Source organism: Sorex fumeus, unplaced genomic scaffold (assembly GCF_029834395.1).
Source record: "Sorex fumeus unplaced genomic scaffold, SorFum_2.1 ptg000034l, whole genome shotgun sequence".
NCBI classification, from domain to species: domain Eukaryota; kingdom Metazoa; phylum Chordata; class Mammalia; order Eulipotyphla; family Soricidae; genus Sorex; species Sorex fumeus.
In genome coordinates, this window is record NW_026606091.1 from 10430409 (window position 1) to 10447064 (window position 16656).

The 16656-nt window shown below is 39.8% G+C and overlaps 1 protein-coding gene across 2 annotated transcripts in view; it reads right to left on the reverse strand.

The window, feature by feature from the left end:
- The window catches only part of MLLT3 (MLLT3 super elongation complex subunit), a 325185-nt gene that overhangs the window by 23288 nt on the left and 285241 nt on the right, over positions 1–16656 (reverse strand). For both annotated transcript variants that reach the window (XM_056117039.1, XM_056117040.1), the window contains exons 6-7: positions 3081–3156; positions 1193–1322 (exon numbers count right to left, since the gene is read on the reverse strand). In XM_056117039.1, coding sequence (XP_055973014.1) covers positions 1193–1322; positions 3081–3156 — 206 coding nt within the window. The remainder of the gene's footprint in view (positions 1–1192; positions 1323–3080; positions 3157–16656) is intronic.

The window sequence follows — 16656 nt, forward strand, 5'->3', positions numbered from 1 at the left end:
TTGTGTCAGATTGAAAAACTTCCTGGAGGCTAGTTCCAGATCTGTACTTGGGGGTCACCCAGTGATGCTTGTGGGACCACGCAGTGTTGGAGACTGAACCCAGGCCTCCTGCATGCAGAGTACACAGTCAGTTCATTGACTATTTCTCTGGCCCCAGATAAAAAAAAACTTCTAAAGGAACATGTTATATGATCAAAGACAAATGATTCCACATTTTCTTCTTTTTTACAAGCAAAAGATGGAGAAATGTATATATGTAGCCTTAATCTTGAAGAGATTCAGTAGGGCAGAGACTCTTAAGAGTATCAGCTGAAAGACCACTATGGAATTACCAATTAGGGAACATAATATGTCCAGTTTGGATTAAGATTGCTCTCTCTTAAAGAATTTTATGGCCTTTTGCATAGTAATGGACAATGATTAAAGATTTAATTCAATATATTATAAAATGGATAATGGATAAAGATTTAATGTGACATTTTCTAAGTGCAACTGGATTTTAAGTTCAAGTAGATTCATACTTTTTCTACTCAAAATATAGTCAAGTAAGAATGCATATTTGTTTTCCTCACTCATGATAAAGAAGTAAAGTCCTCAAGGCAATTTCAAGTTGACTATTAATTATAAGTGACATGAATTACCATCTTATAATGTGGAATTATGCCTCAAAGCATTAAAGCTACTTAAGGAACCTAATTGTCAGCACACTTAAAAGGAATTTATTTGCTGGAAAACACACACAGGTGATCTTAGCTTTAATTAGGTCACACACATAATTCACTGAAGCCAATTATGTATTTCTCACTACAAACGCAAACACATTTCTTCAAATTCTGAGATAACCTACAGCAATGAGTCTTTACAAACTCCTCTGATGATAAACAGACTTTATTTCAGCAGTCAATCCTGCCATGCTGGCATAAGCTTTCACAAACAAGAAATTCTAATGTCTTTCTTATACAATTTTTGGAGGGGAAATCTCTTGGGAAACAAGTGGGGGAGAATAAAGAGTTTCCTTTGGAGATGAGCGCAAGCAAGGCAAGGGATTCAATTTCCCTCAAATTCCCATGAAAATGCCCACTTACTGCTATCGTTTCTGGCGTTTGTCACCTTTGCTGTGATTATCCACAGTGGATCTAGGGAGAAGGCATGATTCCACTACACGGAGTAGCTTGCCTTCCAAGACACTCACCTGCGACTACGGCTGCCTCCTCTATTTACAGGCCTTTCCATTTCAGAGTCATTATCATTCTCCTCTGCCTCATCTGATTCCTCCTCATTGTCATCGGAATGCAGATCTTTCATTATAGACCTTAAAGGACCTGTGTAATGACAGTGAACCACAATCAAATACTACTTCAGACTTAGCCATATTAGACACACGTAAAGCTCACCAGAGCTGAACATTTCTTAAAAATAACAATGATCACTTGTACTTAGACAATTTACAAACTTCTAGAATGCAGCCTCCGCCAAACATTAGTTTTTTCCATAAGAGATGTCCCCAAATAGTCATTATAAAAGATTTATTTTCTAGAAAATATTTTTTATGTATTTTGCACCCTTAAAAAAATTACACCTAAAATGAAACAAAGATCTATTAGTGAACTGAATGTTTTGTTAGGTTAATCCATGCATTGAAAAGTTGAGGCTAATAAATCTCTGTGGTTGCAACTTGTTCTTGGCAATGCAGCCTTTGTGTGGTAGTTTTTGATCTATTAAGGTTTAGCTGTTCCTTTTATTTCAAGGTCAATTCCAGGTCAAGCAAGCATTTCAGTCAAGTTCAGATTATAAAGTATTTCAATTCTATGCTAAAGTGTTCTATCTCTGATCTTCATATTAGACACAAGGTCTTATTGCAACAGTTTTTTGCAACCAATTTCATTTTACTTTTTAAGAAATTCCTGGCAAAATATCAGCATGAATTTACATAAATAAGACCATGTAATAAATCAGGTGCCCAGAAAATTCAAGAGAGAATTCAGTATTAGATAGGAGAAAGGAAGGGATAAAGGCATACATTTTATTCTAGAACAGGACAGAATTGAGAAAAAATAGAAAAACTCATTTGTGTAGTTTATATTCATTATCTTACTCTAAAGGCAATGAAAACAAGATAGGTCTTTTAAATCTTAGGAGAAGAGACTGTAAAGGCATTAAGAATATGGAAGAAGTACTTTCATTCTGGATTAGACATTTTAAAGTCTAATCTGATAGAAATGGCTGAGCTATCACTGACATTCCTAAAATAAGTACTGATTCTTTGCAATATAACAGTCTGCAAAACCTAGCCTCTCTGCTTTTGCAGCGGGCTTCAGTAGAACAAGAAATCTGAATAGCCAAATGATCTGTGTCTTTAATTTTTTCCTAGAAGATTAGCTTTAGCCCAAACACACAATTTAATCCTTTTCAAAACACACAAAGCCATTAGGAATTCAGTGCGATCAACACAAAAAGGTAAAACGTGCATTATACTACTCAAAAACAAATAATTCCTTCAACTCTCAGGTCTGTTGTTTTTTAAAAAAAGGCTATAGTGGAAAATCTCTCATACATCATGAAAGTGGAAGACACACATGGCCGGTTAAAATTCTTTATTAAATTTAAACTAAATTTTAATCGAGAAAAAATTATTTTAAATACAGCTAATTAACACTGGCCAAAGGAGAATGTTCACTTTCTGTAAGGAAAAAAAAAGAAAGAAAGAAAAAGAAAAAAAAACACAAATAAAATAAAAAATGTCCAGGAGAGAGATTAAAAACCCATTTCTTTATGTCGAAGCCTCTCAAGTCCAGCTTTTGCTATTGTATTTCCTTTGGGAACTCCCTGGAAAGGGCCATGTCTATAATCCTTTTGTAAAATAGAACTGTGATGGCAGAGACGAGGAAAAGGGGGATTTCTCAAGCCAAGCCTCATATATCAGAACAATACTCAAGTGCATTCCTAAGGGAAATAAATGCAACTGCATAAAAACCAAGTTATCATTCAAATAATAAAAAAGCAGAAAATAGGCCATACATCAACTCATTAAGATATTTTATGAGGAAATGTCTCAGAGTTTGCCTGAGAGCTGCGGATACCTTGTTGCCTGGTCTGGGATGGTGTGAAGCTGGAGCTGGAACTGGAGCTAGAGCTGGCAGGACTGGGTTGCTCAGACTGCAAAGAAGAAGAGAAAAGCATTGTCAGTGAAATTTAGGGGACACACATCTCAAAATTAAGACCCATCTAATTGCTCAAAGATACTTTGCTCCGCAAAAACTGACGCTGCATGAAGAACATAAGGCTACACTGCATTATGTAAAACACTTATATAGGAGAGTAATGGTATTGCTTTGGTTTTGTCCACCAGGTTTCAACCAGATATAGAAACAAGTATATAAACTCAAGGATAAAGAGATAAAGTCCTGGGCATTGCCTGAGAGAAGGATCTGGCTTTGATTTCATTCCTGTTTACTGTAGTAAAGAGAACTCTTTTTAAAAGTTACCTTGATTCCACGCAACATCATATGTCATTCATAATAAGCACTAAAAAACAAATTGTCTACTGTTGCCTTTTCAGCAGATCTGAGTGTTGGAGTAAAGACCCAAAGAATAATAGTTGGTCTGGTATCAAAATATTGAATGTAATCAAAGTAGAGAGAGAGTAATGTGGAAATCATCTGCCCCACAGGTAGGGGGAGGGTGTGGGATGGGGGTATACTGGGGTTTTGGTGATAGAGAATGGGCACTGGTGAAAGTACGGGTGTTTCACTATAAGACCGAGACTTAAACCCGAAAGCTTTGTAACTGCTCTCATGGTGATTCAATAAATAAAATTATAAAAAAAATGAAAAAAATAGTAAGGTGGAGTTCATGCCCAATGCAATCAGCTAATCAGTGGCTGAATAAATAGCAGTACTTCTACATAAAATAAATAAATATATAAATAAAAGTTACCTTGATTATTACCCTTTCTGCAATATTCGATTGACTCAACTGGTTAAAACACAGTAGTAATGAGGCCAAGGTCATCAGTTCAATCACATTATGAGCCAGTTAATTTCACTCTGGTCCAAGGCCATGACCCAACCCTAACCCCATTCATCCACAGTTCACAACTGGGAGTCAATGTTCACAAGGAGACCTGTCCAAGTCTTACCAATGAGTTCATGGAAAATGTCACCACTTTAAATCAAAGCAAAACAAAATCTTTCATTTTGCAGTCTATTTGTTCCATAGAACATAGGGAGAGAGTGAGAGTGAGAGAGAGAGAAAGAGAGAAAGAGAAAGAGAGAACATGACACACTACTCCAACCTCTCTCTCAATAAGCTATCATCCTTTAATACTCCAAACAAGTTTTGTTTCTTCCTTGACCTACCCTAATCACTGTATCTACTCCAAACCCACTGAAAACATGTCCCATTTATTTACTTATCAAATATGCTGCAGCCTTATGTTGCTTCTGTGTTTTTTCTGTTTCCTAGTAGGCTACAAATATGGGGTAGAAGGTCTGCCTATTGCCCCCTGTTAACCCTTACACTTAGCACACTGCACTGTGTTGAGCAGTCTCTAACTGTAACTGATGGTGGCACATTAGGTCCTCTCTTTTACCATCTGCACATTTTTTATAAGATACTTTACAGTAGGTAAAGATGAGAAGAACAAACACATGGACAGAATTGTGCATGGAAGTGGTCCAAACCACCCGAAGACTTGGTGCTGGTATGCATATTTAAGGACCAATTTAAAGTAACTCAATCACAATGACAGATTTATATGAGTTCCCCTCCATTTCTAATGTCTTCAGTGTCTCAACAATATACTTAAGTCATATGAATAATATTTTCAGTATTCCCAAGGATAATTTTTGTTATTTCATTTATTGGATGAATACATTTCACAGAACCTCAGGGAAGCTAAAGACCATAAGGGCTGGGAAGAATACTCAAAGGGCTGGAGCACCTGCTTTGCATTCAGGAGGTCTGGGGTCTGATCCCCTATTTCTTGAGCTAGGAGTAATTTCCAGGACCTTTGGGTATGGCTCCCAAGTCAAACAAAATAATTAAAATAAAGTAAGAGTAGAATCAGAAGTCACTAAGTGGCACTCACTAAGCCACTAAGTGATACTAAGAATTGCAGTGAAGAGCAGTTTCTCACCACCGACTTTTACATCTCCCTTCTAGCCCCAAACTCCCACCCACTCTGCAGCAACCCCACACTCTACAGACCGGGACACAAGGAAGCACTTTCAGCATTCCTGGTGCACACTGCACATCCTCGGGCTGGATGGGAAAACAGGTGTCAGCAATCTACCACTCACTCCGCAGGATAAGAGCCAGACAGGATCTCTAATGAGCAGCAGGCGGCCCACCAACACTTTACCACTGCAAGATTTACTTGAGATTAGTAGTACAATGTCCTACACATTGCCGTTTGGGGCCCACAGAGAGTTGGTTTACAAGTATGGACGCCTGAGTGTGGTGTTCTTCGCTCCTGCTGAGCGGCTCTGCCACTGGCAAGCCCCACCGGTGAGCGGCACGATGGAGAGGGCATTCAGTTAGTGTTGCTGCTGTGCAACGCCCAGCTGCAAACATTTCTCCCAAGGTCTGCAAAGTACACCCTTTCCTCTCTACGTTGCTCTTTTCAGCCATGAAAAGTATCTGGAAACCATTTGGGAGCCAAAAGAGTAGTTTCCTTACTCTGAGCAGAGAGCGATCTCATTTCCCATCCGGCCTGACCAGTGCATGCTGTGCTGGACTTAGCCGAGCCATACTGAAAAAGCTATTTTCTGAGAGTGACATTAATGAGGATAACAAGAGAGGATGGTGACCACGTCTCTCCTCCAGACTAAACCTGATCCACCTGTCTCAGACACCATGGCAATGTCAAAACCGAGCCTAGAGGAAGACTTTTTAACAACTTAACCATAAATAAGGTTAATAAATGCACCATTCCTAATTATGAAATGATAAACACATTGCAAATAACAGGAATTCTGAAAAATTAGGAAAAATACTTCTCATGCAATATTTATCATTAACACCTTGTCCCTTCCACAAAGCAATATAGAAGGCGTAAAATAACAGACATAAATTAAATGAGCATATTAAAATAGAAAGTGCAACAACAGAGGTTAGAGAAGAATAAAATGTTGAATTATGGGAAGTAATGCAGTGTCCTCAAAGTTTTATACAATTAAGGATTTGTGGGATTTTAGAATCAATTCAGAGAACTTCAAGACAATTGATGACAGTGATTTTCACTTTGGTGGGTATTCAAATCTCTTGGAACACTTGTTAAAACACAGACTGGGGATCCCCACCCCAGACTTTCTTATTCAATAAGTCTGGAATGGGTAAAAAAAAAAACAGAAACAGAAACCTAGATTTCTTAATAAATTTCAGGTGTTGCTGTTATTTTGAGAAGCAACCAGACTTTTTGAGACACAACAATTCAGGGCCCAGAAATTCCTAGTCATTGATATTCATCAGAATCTCTGTGTCTGTGGTGCGGCTGGGATGGTCTCAGACTGAGAAGATTCGGAGTCAACAGGTTTGAGTTGGGTTGGTGGATGGCATTTAAAAAATGATATCAGTGAAAATTCCAGGTTGAGCACCAGTGGTGCAAAATGAAAGCATGTTTCTGAGAGCATCTTAAAGGTTATGTAAGAGTAAGCATCACGGAACTGGAGAGCTAGATATTGCAGCAGGTATGGCACTTGCTTTGCATGAAGCCAACCAGGATTTGATTGTTGGCATCCCATTTGGTCCCCCAAGCTCCACCAGGAGTGATGGGGGTGAGGGGTGGTTAAGAGCCAGGAGTAAGCCCTAAGCACAGTTGTGGTTCCCAAATTTAAAAACTTACTGATCTATCCAGGGGTAGCATCCCTGCATAACTAAAGTGTTTTCTGCAAGAAAACCTCTGAAAAGAACATAGTTACCATTCAATAACAATATTTCTTTTTAAAAAAAATTTTATTAGTGAATCACAGTGAGGTACATCTACAGATTTACATATTTTTGTGCTTGAGTTTCAGTCATTCAATGCTCGAGTACCCATCTCTCCACCAGTGCCCACCCTCCACCACCGATGATTCCAGTCTCTGTGGTGTGAGATGATATCTCATTGTTGTTTTGATCTGCATCTCCCTGACAAGCAGTGATTAAGAGCATTTTTTTTAATGTGGGAGTACTGCTATTTATTCAGCCACTGATTAGCTGATTGAATTGTGCATGAACTCCACCTTACTTTTTTTTTTCATTTTTTATAATTTTATTTATTGCGTCACTGTGAGAGCAGTTACAAAGCTTTCGGGTCTCAGTCATACAATGAAACACCCGTACCTTCACCAGTGCCCATTCTCCACCCCCCAAAACCCCAGTATACCCCCATCCCACACCCTCCCACTCCCTGTGAGGCAGATGATTTCCACATTACTCTCTCTCTACTTTGATCACATTCAATATTTCGACACCAGACCCACCATTATTATTTGAGATTTTACCCCAACACTCAGATCTGCTGAAAAGGCAACAGTAGACAATTTGTGTTCTATTGCTGGTTATGAATAACATATGATGTCACATGGCTACAGTAGGGCCATGTGATTTTGAAATTCCGAAATTTTAACACTTAAATATGGAGGGATTTCTGCCAAAAGCCACTGGGTTTCGAAATTTGCTCCTGGGTCTCTGGGATCATGGCCGTTGAGCAGCTTGATCAGGAGCCAGGGAGGCCGTTCATGGGCAATGACTTGGGGTCTTATTGGGGTGGGGAAGACAGGCCTGGCTCCACCCCCATCCCGTGAGGCCTAACAAGTTTCGTCACTGCGGGCCCAAGCCTGACTGTCCAATGGCCTCTGGAGGATGACGGCCACCGAGCCTCTAGGGGGAAGCAGGCAGAGGGACAGCACCCTTTCCTCCCTAGGGTGGACCAATGACAGTAACCTACTGTGTGGTCCAGACGCATTTCTGCCAAAAGCCACTGGGTTTCGAGATTTGTTTCTGAGTCTCTGGGATCATGGCCGTTAAGCAGCTTGATCAGGAGCCAGAGAGGCCATTTGTGGGCGATTACTTCGGGTCTCATTGGGGTGGGGAGGACAGGACGGGCTCCACCCCCATCCCGTGTGGCTCAAAATGTCTCATCACTGCGGGCCTAGACCTGACTGTCCAATGGCCTCTGGAGAATGATGGCCACTGAGCCACCAAGGGGGAGCCGGCGGAGGGACAGCACCCTTTCCCCCCTGGGGTGGCCCGGCGACAGTAACCTACTGTGGGGTCCAGACATATTTCTGCCAAAAGCTGCTGGGTTTCGAGATTTGTTTCTGAGTCTCTGGGATCAAGGCCTTTAAGCAACTTGATCAGGAGCCAGAGAGGCCATTCGTGGGCAATGAGTTGGGTCTTGTTGGGGTGGGGAGGACAGGCCTGGCTCTCCCCCATCCCGTGAGATCCAACAAGTTTCGTTACTGTGGGCCCAAGCCTGACTGTCCAATGGACACTGGAGGATGACGGCCACCGAGCCGCCAAGGGAGAGCAGGCGGAGTGACAACACCCTTTCCTCCCTGGGGTGGCCCGGCGACAGTAACGTACTGTGGGGTCCAGATGCATTTCTGCCAAAAGCCACTGGGTTTTGAGATTTGTTTCTGAGTCTCTGGGATCATGGCCATTAAGCAGCTTGATCAGGAGCCAGAGAGGCCGTTAGTGGGCAATGACTTGGGGTCTCGTTGGGGTGGGGAGGACAGGACCAGCTCCACCTCCATCCCATGAGGCCCTGTGTGTCTCATCACTGGGGGCCCAAACCTGACTGTCCAGTGGCCTCTGAAGGATGGCGGCCACTGGGCCGCTGGCGGGAACAGGCCAAGGCACGAAACCTATTCCCACCTGGGTTGGCCCAGCACCGGTAACCTACTGCAGGGACCGGACGCATTTCTGCCAAAAGCCTCCGGGTTTTGAGATTTGTTTCTGAGTTTCTGGGATCATGGCCATTAAGCAGTTCAATCAGGAACCAGAGAGGCCATGCCTCCAATTATATAGCTGAGCCAGAGGTGGTTTGTGGATGTGTTTCCCACATAACTAACTCTTGTCTTTTTACTTTCTTGGTAAACTTTTCCCCAAGTTTTTGGGTCTGGCCAAAGACACAGCAGCAACTTTGGGGTATCTGGAAGTCTGAAGGCACCATCATGCTGCTGATGTACTCGCCTCACAGGTACAGATTGACCTGCTGGTGGCACCATACCCCCAAGGAGCATTTTTTCATGTGCCTTTTGGTCATTCATATTTCTTCCTTGAGAAAGTTTTTGTTCATTTCTTCGCCCCATTTTCTGATGGGGTTGGATGTTTTCTTCTTGTAGAGTTCAACCAGTGCTTTATATCCTTGATATCAACCCCTTATCAGATGGGTATTGGGTAAATATTCTTTCCCATGCTGTAGATTGTATTCTGGTCACTGTATCTTTTGAGGTGCTGAAACTTCTTAGTTTGATATAGTCTCATTTGTTTATCTCTGTTTCATTTGGTTGGTCAATGGCATGCCATCTTTGAAGATAACTATTACAGATATTTCAATATCGTGGAGGGTTTTGTGGACCTTGTCTTCAATGTACCTTATTGATTCCGGTCTGATGTTGAGGTCTTTGCTCCATTTTGATATGATTTTTGTGCATAGTGTTAGGTCGAGGTCTAAGCCCATTCTTTTGCATGTGGTTGTCCAGTTTGCCAGCACCATTTGTTAAAGAGGCTTTCCTTGCTCCACTTCACATTTCTTGCTCCCTTATCAAAGATTAGATGGTCATACATTTGGAATTGTGTGTAGGGATATTCCACCCTGTTCCATTGGTCTGCAGCTCTGCCTTTGATCAAGTACCATGCTACAATCACAATGTTTCTAAAGTACAACTGAGTCCCAGTGGATAGATCTAAAATTAATCTGAGCTGAACAGGAGTGAACTCAACTAAACTACTCGAAAAGCCATTATCTCTTAAGTGCAACAAAAGAGAGCTGTAGGATGACTGGTTAAAGAAACTTTGGTACATCTACACAATGGAGTACTATGTAGCTGTTAGAAAAGATGAAGTCATGAAATTTACATACAAGTGGTACAATATGGAAAGTATCATGCTAAGCGAAATGAGTCAGAAAGAGAGGGATAGACATAGAAAGATTGCATTCATCTGGGGGATATAAAGTAACAAAGTATGAGATTAATACCCAAGAATAGCTGAGATCAGCACCAGGAGGATTACTCCATAACTTAGAGGCCAGCCGGGTATCCTAGAGGAAAGGGCAGTTCAGATAGAGAAGGGAGCACCAAATAAAGGATGTTTGGAGGATCCTCCCAGGAGGGGAGATGCATGTCGAAAGTAGACTATGGACTGAACATGTTTGCCACTCAATGCCTCTTTTGCAGACCACAACACCCAAAAGGAGAGAGAGAACACAGGGGATTGCCCTGCCACAGAGACAGGGGGGATGGGGGGATGGGGGTGGGGGGATATTATCCATGGTGGTGGAAAATGGGCACTGGTGGAGGGATGGGTATCTGATCATTGTATAATTGAAACCAAAGCACAAAAAATTGTAAATCTACAACTTAAAAAAAAAATAAAATAAAGGGAAAAAAAAAAGAGAGCTGTAGGTCACTTTGCCTGTATTTTCTTTTTAAAAATCAGAATCACTCTCCAAAACCACAAAATCAAGCATGATTATATAAACTAGAAAAGTGTTTTGCTTCACAAAATATTCATCATTAATGAGGCTGGATTATGAGATTTACATCCTCAAGGATAAAAAAAGATAGTTTCCCTTCTCTGGGACACGTGTGTACATACAAACACAAGTGTACATTAAAACAGTACAGAAACAGAGAGAGACAGTGAAAGAAAGAAAAGCGCCTGCCATAGAGGCAGAATGGAGGCTGCGGGGAATGGGGGTACAGGAGATGATGGGAGGAAACCTGGGGACACTGGCGCTAGAAAGTGTACACTGGTAGAGGGATGGATGTCAGAATACTGTATGATTGAAATCTAGTCATGAACAACTTTGTAAGGGTCTATCTCACACTGATTCAATACAAAAGTAAAATTAAAAGAAACAAACAAAAACAATATATAGTCCAATGAGGTTCTGTTCCTACCCCACCCCCCACTTCCACCCCATACAGTGGATACTTATTTTTGAACTATCAAAATTCAACCTTTTTCTTACTGATACCCAGAACACATGCTTAGCAGACCTATTGAGTAATCAAACACAGGCATGACATTTCTTTAAATGGTGTGCTTAGCAGTGACAAAATGGAGACTGAGGCACCTCAATTCAATTGCTTCCTAGTATATGTTTTCAGTGAAGGCAATTTAAGCATTAGGTTCCGCAGAGACTCCACAAAGGAGTAATACTATTGAAATTACAAACTGATATAATAAAGTACAAACTTTTAGGCCACTGCTGTTATAAGGTAACTAATCATCTGGTTGCTACTATAACTTACATGGACCACAAGGTCTGTTATTACCTAAAACGAGATATATCTTTACTACCAAAACAATGGGTCTACCAAGATTTGCAATGCAGTCTTGAACATTAAATGACTATGCAAAATCATTTTGTAATGCATTTTCTATGAAGGATTACTTTGTCCTAGACAAGAAAAACCACATGTTTACAACTTCTAAAAGTTAAAAGCTTTAAAAGAGGAACACCTGTCAAGGTAGGTCACATGAGCAGGCTTGTAAAATCCATCATTGTTCTGTAATGGGGAAGCAGACTTCCTGCTCAGCTCATTAACAGAACTTCCATATTTCTACTAAGTACTTATGTGCAGTACTTCAACTTGATCCTTTTTAAAAAAAAATTTAATGTAGGAGTATTGCTATTTATTCAACCATTGATTAGGCTGATTGAATTGGGCATGAACACCACTCAACTTGATCTTTAAAGAAATCACAGTCAAGAAGGGGAAGAATAACATACAAATTGTTCTTAAGGGAAAAGTAATTTTAAAATTACTTTAGGTCAATTTCTAGTTTTTTCCCCACATGGTTTCTTTTTATAAGACCGACAGGATACAATAAAGATAATCATTTTGGTGTATAAGTATCTAGAAATACTGCATCGAGAATAAGCACTAATCAAAAATGAAAACAAATGTAATATGCCTTATTTACGCCTTCATTCAGTTTCATGATTGAAAGCAGTACGATTTAATGTTTAGTGTTTTCTTCATGACAAAAAGAACAATCCTTCTGTATCTTTCTTAAGTTGGCATAAAATCACAATGATACCTCATTTATGATTAATACTAACAGAATTCATTGTAGTAATTTAATAATATTTATATGTATCGATCACAGGCTGGAGCAACAGCACAGCGGTAGGGCATTTGCCTTGCACGCAGTCAACATGGCCGACCCGAGTTCGATTCCTCTGCCCCTCTCAGAGAGCCCGGCAAGCTACCGAGAGTATCTCGCCCGCACGGCAGAGCCTGGCAAGCTCCCTGTGAAGTATTCGATATGCCAAACACAGTAACAACAAAGTCTCCAATGGAGACGTTACTGGGCCCGCTCGAGCAAATCGATGATCAACGGGAGGGCCTTTACCTTTTACTTTTATATGTATCAAATAATTTATATTGTAAGGTAATACAATATCAAAGTTAATTAAATACAATAAAACTGAGAAAAGGATTACTTCATATGCTTTTCTCTTTAAGAAATTAAAGGTAATCCATGCCCTGCCACAGAGGCAGGGTGAGATGGGAGGGATGGGGGTGGAAGGGATATTATCCATGGTGGTGGAAAATGGGCACTGGTGGAGGGATGGGTATTTGATCATTGTATAATCGAAACCCAAGCACAAAAAAATTGTAAATCTACAACTGTACCTCATGGTGTTTCACTAAAAATAAAAAAAAAATTAATTAAAAAAAAAAGAAATTAAAGGTAATCCAATTCAACTTTCAGAGTTGTTTGAGTGTTTTTATTTATTTGTTTGCAATGCCAGAGATAGAACTCAGAAACCCTGAATTTAAGGCATGTACTTTACCACTTGTTCATGTTTCTTGTTCCTTTTTATAATAATAATTGTCAATAGAATTATATTCATAATTTATTGATGTTAATATATCACAATAATATACCATATATTAATATTCACTCAAACACACTCTCAAACACTGTCCTCCTATTGTTCATAGATTTGCTCCAGTGGGTCCAGTAATGTCTCCATTTTGAGACTTGTTGTTACTGTGTTTGGCACATTGACCACGTCACAGGTAGCTTGCTAGGCTTTTGCCGCGCAGGCGAGATACTCTCGGTAGCTTGCCAGGCTCTCCAAGAGGGGCGGAGGAATCGAATCCGACTTGGCCAGGCTGGCTGAGCACAAGGCAAACAACCTACCGCTGTGCTATCGCTCCAGCCCATATTGATATTAATTGGTATTAATTATTAAAAGGATATTATAATATTATGACATATTCTAATAAATGATGTGTTCATAATAATTATATTTATTGTAATTATGTTATTATAATTATGGTATTATATTATCCCATAATTAAATTTTTAAGTTGTATTTTATTATTATTTTCCCTGGAATTTGGGGCACCCCAGTGATACTCAGAGGCTACTCGTGGTTTGTTGCAAAAGAGCCTAAATATAGTTTCAGGAAGGTAAAGGTAAAAGGCCCTCCCATTGATCGTCGATTTGCTCGAGCGGGCCCAGTAACGTCTCCATTGGAGACTTTGTTGTTACTGTGTCTGGCATATCGAATACTCTCGGTAGCTTGCCGGGCTCTCCGAGAGGGGCGGAGGAATCGAACTCGGGTCGGCCATGGCCGATTGTAAGGCGAACGCCCTACCGCTGTGCTATCGCTCCAGCCTGAATCTCCTGAACACAAAACAGGCACTCTAGTCTCCACTCAGTTATCTCTCCTGTGCCTCATTTATTTAATTCCAAAAAAAAAATGACATAATTGAAGTTCTCAGTAACTGAAAAATGTTCTTTGTTATATGAATGCACTCTCTCACATTAATTCTCATCAATAGGTGTGTATTGTGAAAGTTATATCAATGGATGGTAAAGACAAATTAAGCAAGGAAAAAAGTACTGAAAGGTTATAAAGTAACATAGACTAAGTTAAACTTGCATTCTAGAATAACGGAAGAGTAAACTGTCAAAAAAATAGAAATGAGAACTTGTATTTTCATTTGATTTCATATTATTATTCTCAAAGAGCAAAGTCTAAGTATAAAATGATATAAAAACAAGATTAGAAAAAACAATAGTCAAAAATACTTTGACCTCTAACCTCTTAACACATCTTTGTGTAATTGGAATATATTCTTCATTTCATTCACTTTACTATGACAAAGGCAAAAGTTATGGACTGAATTGTGTCCATCTTATCCATTTTCCAATTATGTGTTGAAGACTTACCCCTGTATGATGATAATTAAAGATGAGTCATTTGGAAAGGAATCAGATTTAGAAGATGTCATGAAGATAGGATCTTCATGTGATTAGTGCCTTTATGACAGATTGCCTTTGCACAGGCAACCCCATATGAAGAAAAACATGAAAAGGTGATCAGGAAGAAAATGGGAACAAAATCAGCCAACACTTTGAACTTGGATTTCCCAGCCTCAAGAACTATAGAAATTTCTGTTGTTTAAGTTATCCTGTCAGTGGTATATGGTAGCCTGTCCTAAGACAGCAAGACACTAAAAGAATATGCTTTAATTATTGGATTTTTAAAAATTGAACACTGATTTATGTTTCTGTATATGTTTTAGAACAGGCTTACACCTCTACAAATGCATGTTATCACACCAAAATCACCACCAAAATACCAATAATTCTCCTCCAAGGTCCACTGATCTCCTACACCCTTTTCTCAGCCCCTTTTTTATCCCTTCTTTGAACCTGCTCTTCAATCCAAATATAGGCTTATTTTTTTTGTTTTTGTTGGAGCGATAGCACAGCAGTAGGGTGTTTGCCTTGCACGCAGCCAGCCTGGCCGAGAAGGGTTCAATTCCTCCACCCCTCTCAGAGAGCCTGGCAAGCTACCGAGAGTATTCAATATGCCAAACACAGCAACAAGAAGTCTCACAATGGAGATGTTACTGGGCCCGCTCGAGCAAATCGATGAACAACAAGAAGACTTTGTTTGTTCTGTTTTGTTGGTCTTCTATTTTGTTTCTTTATATCCCACATATGAGTGAAATCATCTGAATTTTACTTTCTCCTGACTTAGTTTGTTTTTATGTAATTCCCTAAAGTTCTGTTTGTTTCAAAGGGCAAATACTTCATCTTTAAAAAAAAATCTGAATAATATTCTTTGGAAGACATATTTCTTAGGGAGAGAGTGCTTTAGGGTCACACCTGATGGTACTCAGGGCTTACCTCTGGCTGTATGATCACTCTTGGCAGTGTTTGAGAGAACATCTGTGGTGCCAGGAATCAGACTGGGGTTGGCAATATGCGAAGGAAACACCTTAACCCCTGTGCTAGCTCTTCAGTCCCAGAAGACAGATTTTTAATTTCCATTTTGTTGTTGATGAAATGGAAGCATAGTGCATAGTAAGATAATTTGACCAGTAAAAGTAGATGCATTGATGTACTGAAGATTTCTCTTCTATGAAGGACACCTTGTGATATGCACCCAAAGAAAACCGGAAGTAAGATAAATCATCTCATTCTAGACTTGCGATACATCTGTATCAATTGCTTCTAAAGTTTATCCAATACTATGCAATGATTTATCTCCCTCCCAAGGTGACCTACTCTCTTTTCCCAATTCCCAATGTGTTAAAAACGTGTCAACAATTCTTTCTTTGAAAACATGCAAAACTATAGAAAGAACAACGGAATAGGAAGATACTGGAAAGTTACCCGTGTCTGTGAGAAGAAAAACATCTCTTTTTGACAAGTCTCCTTTCATTTTTATGACAACTTGAAATAAAATCTTGATGCAAAATTATAATTGTATTAGCGGGGGGCGGGGAGAGTGGAGAGAGGGGAGGGGAAGAAGGGGAGGGAGGGAGGGGGAGAGAGAGCACTCATCAGGATGAGCATATGCTATGCATGCAAGAAGACAGGGGTTGGGATTTGACTCTGGCTTCCTACATGGTCCCAGAGCACTTCCAGGAGCAACTTTAAAGCACAAAGCCAGGAGTAGGCCCTAAGCTCTGCTGGGTATGCTCCTCTTCCCAACCAAAAAAAAAAATTATATATATATATATATATATATGGTATATTTAGCCATCTAAGTTTTTCTATAACCAAATGATATTGTTGTGCTCAATATTCTTTTCTAGTAACAAAGTTCCTAAAATGTACTCTCACCTATTAGCCCAACAAGAAAAGTCCACATTTGTGTTGTATTTTCAACTTACACACCAAATAATCCTGGATGCTATGAAAAACTGGCTTTACACTGAGGGTGCTTCTGTTTTTACAATTACATTTGCTTCCTTCGTTATTGTCATAATCTTCCCTATTAGCATTAATGCTGTCATCATTTGTACATATCACTCCTGTCTGAGAACACAAAATCCCATTAGAAAACAAAATGGCCCTAGGGAACAGGATCTATAAATCTTTCTCTAAGATTTTTTCCACACATAGGGATCCTGTAATTTTCTTCTAACTTCCTCTCTTAAAAATAAAAGCCTCTATCTCTCA